Source organism: Oncorhynchus keta, chromosome 24 (assembly GCF_023373465.1).
Source record: "Oncorhynchus keta strain PuntledgeMale-10-30-2019 chromosome 24, Oket_V2, whole genome shotgun sequence".
In the NCBI taxonomy this organism is placed as follows: domain Eukaryota; kingdom Metazoa; phylum Chordata; class Actinopteri; order Salmoniformes; family Salmonidae; genus Oncorhynchus; species Oncorhynchus keta.
The window spans coordinates 23,943,593-23,955,862 of record NC_068444.1 but is presented as its reverse complement, the minus strand read 5'-3'; the positions used below and the strand labels follow the sequence as shown (position 1 = coordinate 23,955,862).

The 12,270-nt window shown below is 42.6% G+C and overlaps 2 protein-coding genes across 2 annotated transcripts in view; both read right to left on the bottom strand.

Moving 5' to 3' along the window:
* Positions 1-46: 46 nt before the first annotated feature.
* si:ch211-132e22.4 (ovarian cancer G-protein coupled receptor 1) lies at positions 47-4,839 on the bottom strand. The gene is given in 3 exon segments (XM_035801141.2): positions 47-948; positions 950-1,436; positions 1,439-4,839. Coding segments are annotated over 3 exon segments (840 nt in total). The 5' UTR covers positions 1,659-4,839; the 3' UTR covers positions 47-815.
* Positions 4,840-7,917: 3,078 nt separating this feature from the next.
* desi2 (desumoylating isopeptidase 2) overlaps positions 7,918-12,270 on the bottom strand; it is a 44,048-nt gene continuing 39,695 nt past the window's right edge. Inside the window, exons 4-5 of the mRNA XM_035801130.2 lie at positions 11,966-12,107; positions 7,918-8,934 (exon numbers count right to left, since the gene is read on the bottom strand). Of these exons, the coding sequence (XP_035657023.1) occupies positions 8,665-8,934; positions 11,966-12,107 (412 nt within the window). The 3' untranslated portion in view covers positions 7,918-8,664. The remainder of the gene's footprint in view (positions 8,935-11,965; positions 12,108-12,270) is intronic.

Sequence of the window (12,270 nt, the reverse complement as noted above, 5' to 3'; positions counted from 1 at the left end):
GACTCCGGGAGAGAATGGGAACAATAGAAGAGAAAGAGCGATCTCAAATATCCACATTATCAATTTATTGAAGGAAAGGAGTCCATATTTTTCTGAAAAGCTGCAATACAAGCCCAACAAAGATATTGCAATGCAGAATAGGGCTGTGTACAATACAGTATGTTATGCATTGTATATTAAAAAGCAAGGCATGTACTCTTCACATTTTAACAACAATAAAAGTAAAGTAGGTTTATTTAAACATTTTAACCCCCTTTTTCCTCCCCAATTTCGTGATATCCAATTGCGATCTTGTCTCATTGCCTCTCCCGAGCCCGTTGGGGAGTTGCAGCAAAGGTAGAGTCATGCATCCTCCGTTTCACCCGGAAGCCAGCTGCACCAATGTGTCGGAGGAAACACCATTCACTGGCAACTGAAGTCAGCGTGCAGGCGCCCGTGCCACCACACGGAGTCGCTAGAGCGTGATGAGCCAAGTAAATCCCCCCTGGCCAAACCGTCTCCTAAACCGGACAATGCTGGGACAATTGTGTGCCGCCCCTTGCGACTCCCGGTCACGGCCGGTTATGGCACAGCCTGGAATCAAACCTGGGTCTGAAGTGACGCCTAAAGCACTGCAATGCAGTGCCTTAGACCACTGCGCCACTCGGGAGGCCCGTATGGTATAATTTTAACAAAGAAAAGAACAAGGCCGCACACTGTTAAAGCTCCCAATTCAACGCTTTTTTGACAACGTTTCGATCCGATAATTTTAACAAAGAGTTGATAGGAGTTATACATAGTGAATCATACAGATAGTCCATTATCCTGGATCTGTCCTACCTGGAGCCTTCTACTCCACTATCAGTCATGGTCATAGTGTTGGTGACCTGACTCTGCTCCTCGTCACCCATGAGCTTGTCGAAGCAGGGGAAGGCCAGAGTGTCCTTAGCTCCCTTTCTCATGAACACAGAGTAGAGGATCCACAAGGGGGCTGAATCTCTCAAAGATTATCCCAATCTCCACATTGTGTTGGCATGTTACCCCTGATATCAGATATTGTATGATGAGTAGGAACAGGACTGTGTAATTGCCCAGCACAAGGGCCAGGGTACCAATAATCCGTCTCTGTTCGACAGCTGGCACAGAGATTGAGATGGACAGAGCTTTCAACGTGCCCACTAGGAAGAATACAAGCAGTGGAAAGGGTATGAGGAGGTTAACTGCAAACAAAATAAGTGAAATCTCAATAGTCGGTGTGAGGTAAAACATGGAGATTTGGATGAAAGGAAAAAGCCAGATAATGGAGGACATTATGAGCGAGTATTTGATGTTACGGCGAAAACGGTACCAGAGAGGAAATGCAATCATAAGATATCTCTCGAGAGCAACACATACCATGAAACCAATGCTTGCACTAATACCAAAGAATTCAATCAACATGACTATAAGGTACCAGACAGTATGAATGGCCTCATGCAAATCTGAATGAGATCTGCAATAAGAAGGTTGATAACATAGACTGGAGCGATGTGCTCAACTCTGATCAGGAAGTACATGGCATAAATTGACAGACAGATCAGAGGAAAACCAATGGAGAATGTTGTCCACTGTACAACGGTTTCAATGAGGCTCCTATTTGATGTGATGTTGTCCGAAATATTGCAGAGGCTTGCTTCCATCCTTGATGCTGCTTGTTGTTGCAGGAACTAGTGAATGGCAGGGTTCTTCAGATTCCAAGTTCAAGGTCCTTAATATTTCCTGCTGTGCCTACACTAAGAAAAAAAGTGAAATAGCTGGTGTTTTACTCTATAACATCTAAGATCCCAGTCATGATTCTTTAAAATAGGTCTAGTTTTGAGCTGCATTATGCATCTTTACTCTAAATCTAAAAGCATTTCCCTTCTAAAGAAACAGGAAGTATGCTCAATAGTTCTACGTTCTGCATATTTTTAGTAAAACTGAACATGTAATACAAATAGACCTGTCAAAGTGCAAGGTCTATAGACATTAACATTCTTACATTGTGTAAATGTTAGGATACCTTAAACGTCTCTTTTTATGCAATTAACTAATCAATTGAGCCATTACTACATTTTTTATGAATATCATATAATAGAAAAAAATAAGAATAACTAAATCATCACTGCGCATTTCAGTGTTTAACATGTGTAGCACAAGAAAAGTTCAAATAACCCTTTAGCAACCATGTGGAATCTACAGTTAGAAACATGCAAAAAAAATTGTCTAGTCACTTTTTTTTTTTTTTTTTTACAGCACAGATACTCACGGTGCACACCCAGTGACCATACAGCATGTACTTCTGAGCTTTAAATACTGTGAGACAGGAAGTCCACCACTCCAGGATGTCAAAAGTCATTGCACAATGTGTTACTATAGCATTTATCAGTCTTCGATTTCTTATTGGCCAGGGAGATCATATGACATTACTAACAGTGGTTAAAAGATCCCGGACCTAATCCATTCCACACTAAGTTTCTACTTCAATGTATTTCAGAATGACAACAGGAATATTACATCTGACGTGTAACATCATACACTTCATGCACACATCTTATAATATGCATACACCATTTTGGGTGAAGAAGCTGTTAGTTTTATATTCACAGACTTGATGTGCTGTGGTACAGGCAGCTTCTGGAGAATAAAACAAACTTACTAGTGATATTCCACCATACTACTATAGGTCAGTCACAATGTCTAGGTCCATCAGACTTAAAACCAATATGTTTAGACAATGATGAAACGTGATAACAATCCTCCACCACACACAAATGCAACAAACAAAATATTGTGCAAATACTTCAGAAAAATTACTTCCTTGTCACTAATGTTGAAATTGTGAGGTCACATACAGTACCTGTCAAAAGTTTGGACACACGTACTCATTCAAGGGTTTTTCTTCATTTTTACTATTTTCTACATTGTAGAATAATATGGAGGACATCAAAACTATGAAAGAACACATATCATGTAGTAACCAACAACAGAAATAAATATTTTATATTTGAGATTCTTCAAAGTAGCCACCCTTTGCCTTGATGACAGCTTTGCACACTCTTGGCATTCTCTCAACCAGCTTCATGAGGTAGTCACCTGGAATGCATTTCAATTCAAGTGTGCCTTGTTAAAAGTTAATTTGTGGAATTTCTATCCTTCTTAATGCGTTTGAACCAATCAGTTGTGTTGTCACAAGGTAGGGGTGTTATACAGAAGACAGCCCAATTTGGTTAAATACCAAGATGTCCAGAACAGCTCAAATAAGCAAAGAAAAATGACAGTCATCATTTCTTTAAGACGTGAAGGTCAGTCAATCCGGAAAATTTCAAGAACTTTTAAAGCTATGATGAAACTGGCTCTCATGAGGACCGCCACAGGAAAGGAAGACCCAGAGTTACCTGTGCTGCAGAGGGTAAGTTCATTAGTTACCAGCCCAAATAAATGCTTTAGTGTCAGGCCTTCATGGTCGAATTTCTGCAAAGAAACCACCAATGAATGACACCAATAATAAGAAGAGTCCTGCTTGGGCCAAGAAACACGAGCAATGGACATTAGACCAGTGGAAATCTGTCATTTGGTCTGATGAGTCCAAATATGAGATTTTTGGATCCAATCCAAAACACCAAGTCCATATTATGGCAAGAACAACTCAAATAATCAAAGAGAAATTACAGTCCCTCATTACTTTAAGACATGAATGTCAGTCAAGAACTGAAGAGTGCAGTCGCAAAAACCATCAAGCTCTATGATGAAACTGGCTCTCATGAGGATCACCACATGAATGGAAGACCCAGAGTTACTTCTGCTGCACAGGATAAGTTCATTAGAGTTAACTGCACCTCAGATTGCAGCCCAAATAAATGCTTCACAGAGTTCAAGTGGCAGACGCATCTAAACATCAACTGTTCAGAGGTGACTGTGTGAATCAGGCCTTCGTGGTCAAATTGCTGCAAAGAAACCACTACTAAAGGACACCGATAAGAAGAAGACTTCCTTGTGCCAAAGAAACACGAGCAATGGACATATGACTGGTGGAAATCTGTCCTTTGGTCTGATGAGTCCAAATATGAGATTTTTGGTTCCAACACCCCATGTCTTTGTGAGACGCTGAGTAGGTGAATGGATGATCTCTGCGTGTGTAGATCCCACGATGAAGTATGTAGGTGTGATGGTGTGGGGGTGCTTTGCTGGTGACAGTGTCTGAAATGTATTTAGAATTCAAGGCACACTTAACCAGCATGGCTACCACAGCATTCTGCAGCAATACACCATCCGACATGGTTTGCGCTTAGTCCCACTATCATTTGTTTTTCAACAGGACAAAGATTTTTGGTTCCAAACACTGTGTCTTTGTGAGACGCAGTAGGTGAACGGATGATCTCCGCATGTGTGGTTCCCACCGCAAATCATGGAGGTGGTGCGATGGTGCTTTGCTGGTGACACTGTCTGATTTATCTTAAATTCATGGCTACCATATTCTACAGAGATACGCCATACCATCTGGTTTGTGTTTAGTGGGACAATCATTTGTTTTTCAACAGGACAATGACCCAACACATCTCCAGGCTGTGTAAAGGCTATTTGACCAAAGAGAGTGATGGAGTGCTGCATCAGATGACCTGGCCTCCACAATCACCCGACCTCAACCTAGTTTGGGATGACTTGGACTGTAGAGTGAAGGATAAACAGCCAACAAGTGCTCAGCATGTGGGAACTCCTTCAAGACTGTTGGAAAAGCAGTCCAGGTGAAGCTGGTTGAGAGAATGCCAAGTGTGCAAAGCTGTCAAGGCAAAGGGTGGCTACTTCGAAGAATCTACAATCTAAAATATATTTTGATGTTTAAAACTTATTTTAGTTTGATGTTTTGGTTACTACATGATTCCATGTGTGCTATTTCATAGTTCTGATGTCATCACTATTATTCTACAATGTAGAAAAAAAGAAAACCCCTTGAATGAGTAGGTGTGTCCAAACTTCTGACTGGTACTGTAGTTCTTTGACAGGGAAGTTCATGAGTTCAACCACTCTTGAGTGTTGTTGGTTAGGATGACTGAGCTTCTTTAAGATTCATTGATATGTTCCAGGAATGTGTTTAAATGACAGTGTCTGTTAGGAGGAACTAGGCCCTGGCTTATAGACTGAGGAAAGTACAAAATGCAAATTGACTCTTTTCAATACCATCAGCGTAGCTCAACTGGAACTTAGGGAAATGTGAGTCTGTATAGCTTCTGTGAAACCGCTTATCTAGCAGTTCTAGGAAGATAAGTGACCATGCTATTCAGCACCAATAAAACATTTATATAAAAAAGCCAAAAGCAAATCAATCCAATTCATAGCACGGACCTGGTACCAGACGCATCATCTACTGTGGGGATCATCCAGGTACAGTAATTGACGTTCACCCATCAACAGCAAGGTAACACACACTGAGGAGGAACTCACAACGCTCTTTCCATGCGGTTCTCTCCAAAGCTACTTCAGGTAAGGCCATGGATTTTCTCTGTCTATTTTTGGCAAGGGGAGGCAGTACCAAATTATCTAAATGCTATGGGGATGAATGGAATTCAGGAAATATTTTAAATGTAAAATTTCCATGAACATGGGACGGAAGTATGTGAGTACCCTTTAAGCAACAGTAGCTAGTTAGAGCATGATCTTATTAAAGAGGACAAGTGGAGTGACATAGAAGTGATTTTGGGAGAATGCCTATGTGCTGTTTGTAGCCTAGAATGTACTATAGGCTGTCACTGACAGACTAAACAAATGTGATATTTAAAATGTTGTACACATACTCCTTCTAAAGGTATTTAATGCATTCTTCCTGTTGCTGTCATTCTAGTGTGTGAAAGATGAGGACACGGTCACAAAATGACTATACCGGTAAATGCAACTAAACACCACAAGAATATATCATAAACCAGCTCAAATGACCAGAACGCCATGGATAAAGATATGAATATAGGGTCTGTTAACAACAACACAAACAACACTGACACTACTTTTGACCGTGTTGCTGAGGTCATTGGCTGGATAACCTTTGCAGTTGGGCTACCTGCCATTGGATTGGCCCTTTACACAATGAAGAACCTGGTCAAGGGTCCCAACCCTGTTCCTGTCCATGTCATCAGCCTTCTTGTTTCAGACATTTTCAGTTTCATTGGAAGACCACAGGCTGCTACTGGGAGTATCCTATCGGCTGACACTGCTACCCTGATCTTTTATTTTGGCATCATATCCAACATTACTTTTATGGTTTGCATTGCACAAGAGCGGCACCTGCTGGTGACGTACCCCCAGTGCTACAGCTGCTGCAGCAAGCTTAAACAGTCCTTCATCATCTCCCTGGCTATGTGGGGAGCGCCCTCCGCTGTTCTGGCCCTCGCAGTGTTTAAATACTTGTTCTGGTTTGCAGTGGCCCTTCTCACTCCCTTCCCTTTTCTGTTGTTTTTCTTCCTCGACTCATGGAGAGCGTTGCTATGTTTCAGGTCAACTTCTACAGCGGAGAAGAAAAGGTCTGTGGGTGTATTGGCGGCAATCCTAACCAATTATACTGTGCTGTTTCTTCCCTTCATTCTGAACATTCTGCTCGAGTCGTTGAAGGAGGAAGTATGCTACTTAGGGCTGATTGCCAATCTGTTGCTGTATCTGAATCCTCTAGTGGACCCGTTCCTCTACATCTTCATGACTAAGGGCCCCAGAGAAGTAGTGAAGTCCTTACTTTGCTGTAAAAAGCTGAGCCGGCAGCCAGAGGAGACACAGACTGTGGTTACTCTGTCAGAGACTGTCACTGAGACACGCCTCTAGCACGGACTATAAATCAATTCAAATTCAGAATTCCTCAATTCTGTCAATAATCGTCCTCTCCTGTTACAATGGTGCTTAGGAATAATTTTTAAATGGTTGTTTAACTTTGATAGATCAATTTCAATAAATTCATCCTCATCATTCAATAAACTGATGCTACACAGAGAGCACCGTTCATGGACATATTTTTCATTTAAACGCCACAGACCAATGTGTTCACTACGCCACTAGGGGTCATCACACCTCAGAGGTGTAACAGAAACAGGACTTCCAGAAGAAAAGGCCATCACGACAGCTATATCTGCAGTGTGACACTCACGTCACCACCACAGAGTAGATCTCGGGGACTTGGTCCTTTGGTGCCTTGGCTGGTGAAAACATGTCAACACAGAGATCTGAATGAGAACAGTTGACACTGCCAGCAACCGCTCAAGGACCTGGTGGTCTGACAATCTAAGCGATCTCATTCCAAATGGAAATTCTGGCTAACAGGATTGCGTATCTAGCGACAAAAAGGCACAGCGAGTAAATATTAAGGATTACATTCAGTAGTTAGCTCTATGGCTTTTGAGTTATGAAGGACAGCTCACTTTTCCAGAACTTCTACATCTGACAAAGTTCCATGAAAATCCCCATTGAGGTAGCACATCCTGAGCAGGTAGGTCAGTTTCACAGAACATTTATCATCTTGAGAGAAAATACAGTAAGCTTGAATCTATTTTTTTTGGGAGTCATGAATGGTGGGAAATCTACAGATTCTCTTTGCTAACATTAATCAGTCTGGAGCCTTCATATACTGTGGGAAAATATCCTGTTTGGGCAACAACTGCTACTTCAACAGGAAAACTCATGTTAATACAAGTTGAGTATTGTTCAATAGCCATAGGTACGTGCCAAGTACAATCCCAAACAATGGAGGCCAATCAGATTTCCGTCACAGAGATGTTATTGCAGTCAAGTGCAACAGCAGCAGCCCAGATGGAGGAGGAGGGAGTCAGCATACAAATAGGCCGACTCCCTCCTGGCTATTAGAAATGGAATTAAGCTATACTGACATCAGCACCACACCCAGTAGAGAGAACAGCTTTAGTTTATAACTCATTAAAACAATCTACGTCATATATTTTTCTTTAATAACTTTAAAATGGGATACAAATATTTTCAGTTACACAGAAGACTCTAAAAACAGTGGAAAACATCTAAAGTAAGTTAGATATTCTAGGTTAAGAAGGAGTCCGCTGCTTTACAAAGAGAGAAACAGGTCAACTATAGAGAAACAGTGCAGAGCTCAACGAGCAGGTACAGTAAAAATCTTCAGGCACAGCTGCCACGGGGGTAGACATCAGCTGTGTGTGTTGTAAGAAAAGTGTGGAGGAGTTTGGCCCAGGTGGTAGCTTCTCGGTAATTGTAAAACACACTCAAAACATACACACACAAACAGGTTGTAAACAAAAGAGGATTAAAAATGCTATATAGAGTGATGACGAAAGTGTCAGAAAAGCAAAAGAAGCAAAACACATAAAATATTTTTCAGTCCTGAGTATATAAAATAAAGGCCAAGAAAATGGAGAAATGACAAAACATGATCTGAATGTTGTTTTTCTATGTGTAAAACAACAGTACTCTGAGCCTGTAGCCACTACCTCAAGTCTGCCAGTCAAGGCAGTGTAGGCGGGGCTTCAATGCAGCTGGTGGATGGCAAGTCTCATCAGGAGCGCAGTAGGCAGGGGTGGTGGGTAGGGGTGGGTTGGGTTTGGGGTAGTGTCTATTGGCAGAGTGGTGTACAGTACAGTAAGCCTGTCCGTGTGGGGGGGCCCTGCCGGAGCCTGTCACTGAAGGCGATGGTGAACCCTGAGGCTAGTCCTATCGGCGTGGCTGGTGTCGGGGAACTCTGGGCAGCCTGGAGGGAGAAGGAGAGGAGAGGGAGGGGGAAGGCATGGAGCTCATGGAGGCCAGAGAGGCGGAGGCGTCCTCTGCTTCCTCCAGCTCCCCCTGGAGCTCCTGGCTGACACTGGACTGCAGGGCAGCCGGAGTCAGCCATTCCTTGGGAAGGCAGCTCTGCAGGAAGGGCACACAGGAGCTGAAGTAGGCCAGCCGGTTCACCCAGCGCGGAATCTCCCTGCCACACAGGATCTGATGGACAGACAGGAAGAGTGCAGAGTGGAACAGTGAGACATGCAGCACTGATACTCGAGTGCTCGGCCTTACTGGAAATGGATCTGATGACACTGTAGCGGTAAGGCATTTGGCCCTGCTAAGCAGGATAGAGCTAATGGTCCTTGATGTATTAGAATGAACTGCACTAGACTGTATTCAATTGGACCCTTATTCATCTGATGGACTGGGTGCTATTTCAATGTGAAAATAGTGTGTCTGTATCGTCTTGCTAAGTACGGACATCATTATAATGTAATGCCTTCATTAATGGACACTAGTCAGGACCATTCCTTTTATCACCCGAGTGTCTGGAAGAGTTTACTTCTGTTCGAGACTCTGAGAAAGACATCTGTGTTGAATTGTTATCTGTCCCCTATCACTTCTCTAACACCTATGACATACTTAGAATTTCTCACATCAAAATATATTTCCTGTGAAAATAGTGCAACCATAAAACCAATCTTTTCAAACCATGTGGTCCAAAGCGAACACCAAACAACTGACCCAGTAAATGCAGAGAAACACAAATGGCCCTTTCTTTCAAAGCGGTATTAACTGTAGATTTTATATTTAGTCCTCCTGACGTCAAATTGAATAATTCCATTTTGGAAAAACCCAGTCTTGGATGGGAAAAGCCTCTGCCTGTGAAAAACTAGCCACGTGCGATAACAGCAGCAGCACTGAGGCAGAGAAGAGAAGGAGGATAATCATTTCCACTGCCTCATTCTGGAGGTCTGATGGGATGGAGCTATAAAATAGCCTTAATGTCACAAACAAGCCTGCTATGATGGGGTTCAATTGTGCATGGGTTAACATCCTTGCGAGCAGTGACATTCATGTTCTCAACTGCACAATGTGATTGTGAGGTTGTTAAGTCTTTGCCTACATTCCACATGAAAAGGCAAGACATTGCTCATGAGGCTTGATGTAGGCTACCAATGACATATGTATTTCTGTCTATATAGGCTTCCCATGAGAACTAGGCCACCAATCAGTGGACTGATTCTCCACGGTTGAGTAATCCGTTTCAGTAGGAATGCTGTGTTCTCCCATACAGTATCTTCATTTTTGCAAAATATCACCTAAAATAGACCACAGAGAAAAAGACAAAAAGCCTGCTTACAGGCTGCCGTTCTGGATGGAGGATTTCAGTACAGAAACCATACAGGTCTGAAATAAATAACTGTCACACCTAGAGATGGGGATCTGTGGTGGACTTTGCAGAGCTAATCCCATTCCAAGTTCTCTCTCACAGATTCCTTCACTGCGTAGCAAACGTGCACAATCCCAGGAGCAAATCAGGCTGGCAGAAAATGAAACTGTCAAACAGATACTCCCCACACAACAAGGAAGGGAGAGAAGCGCTGTATGCCTGAGGCAGACCAGGGAGGACATTCCCATTCTATTCCTGAACAATTATATCATCCAATAGGGAGAGGACTCTACAACAAGAGTACATATCTAGGCTATGCATAGTATGTATATCATCTTGAATAATGATTTGCTTACATTAAACACAGAATTTTTTTGGAGGGGGGAATCGTAAATGACTAGAAACAACGCTCTGACTCAGTCTACACAATATAGCCATACATCGTCATACTAGACGTGTGTGGTTGTAGAAGTGTTAACAAGACAATGAGGTAAATGAGTGTTTCAACACTTCAGGAGGAGGGAGAAGAGGAGCTGGTTTCACTGTAAATATGTTCTTATTCAGAGTGTCATCAGGCCCACTTCATTTGCCTTTCAAATGCAGAGACATTATCAGTGTCAGAGATATCAAAGACTATCTGGATTATTAGTCACCTCCCTCTTCACCGTCCCCAGGAAACACTCACACATACTTCACAGCTCAAGATGGCCCCTAATAGACAGGAACCACCACAGAAGTGAATATCCACTGTATTAGTGCAGTGTTTCATTATAAAGATGGGAATCAACAAGACCAAGGGGTGTAAATGATGGGAGAAGGCAGAATGCTCGGTAAGAATGGACAATTAGCCTAACTTCCTCTCTAAGAACAATTTGGGTCGATTACACGGGGTTCTCAGAGGAAATCTTTTTATTTTTTCCCCCCACCTTTATTTAACCAGGTAGGCTAGTTGAGAACAAGTTCTCATTTGCAACTGCGACCTGGCCAAGATATAGCATAGCAATTCGACATATACAACAACAGAGTTACACATGGAATAAACAAAACATAGTTAATAATACAGTAGAGAAAAAAGAAAGAAAAAAACATTTAACTATGCACGGAATTCTATTCAAACAGTCACATTGTAAAATACCGCAGAGCAAATGTTATGGTAATCTTAATTTCTCTTCCAAGGAGGATGTTAATTTAGTAAGCATGAGACCAAAGCCCAGAGAAGGGAAGAGCCCCCGTCTCCAGGGGTAACCTGAACCTATGCATTGTGTGAGCATGCATGTGTGTGAGAATGAGTGTGTCTGTAGGTGTTTGCTAGTAGGTGTGTGTTGTATTTGCATATGTAGGTGTATGAGTCAGCAGGAGTTTCTGTCAATGGTGTATGACAGGCCTGGCAGATGGGGCAGTGTGTCTGGGCTTGTAGCAGAACTCTCTAATCCCTGTCTGCAACACAGATGCTGGGTGTAATCATACTCATTATTCACCCGCTCCACCAATCTGCTCTAACACTGTACTTTTAAACTCATATTGCTTGGCTTCTACTCAATACACTGAACTAACACAGGTTGAGATATTTGTCGTCTGTCCTGTGGGAGGTGGGGGATTCCTTCTCTTCTCTTTGTGAGACTGTGCTAGGCTGGACCTGGCACCTGGCAGGTTCAACGTCAGGGCAAAGTGGCACTACATCCAGGCACCCTGACCTAGAATGTTCTAGCCCAGCCCTGTGACACACCCTGGACAATGCAGGGATATAGGCCTTTGTCTTTCCTTAAGGAGAGCTTGGGCATAAATAATATATGTACGTGAGTGGGTGAGAGAGAGGGAGCGAGAGAGAGTGGGTATGTTCAGAGCGTCCCTTACCTCCGACAGGGCTGAGGAGAAGTGGTTACAGTTCTTGTGCATGAGGTGGTAGGCGTTTCCCTTGTACTCTTTCCCCAGCTCCTCCATGATGCGCTCCACATCCTCCTCTGTAAAGTCTGTGCTGCCCAGAACAATGGCCTCTCTGATTCCAGGAACAGGATCAACACAGAGAGAGAAGGTCACTTCTAAGCACATTTTTTCATCATAGAAGAAAATGTTTTACCATGAGAAATTATAATTCCTACTTCCTACTTATTGTGAGTATTCAAGATTTTTTGCCGAGCTCAAGGGCAGTTTTGCGGATG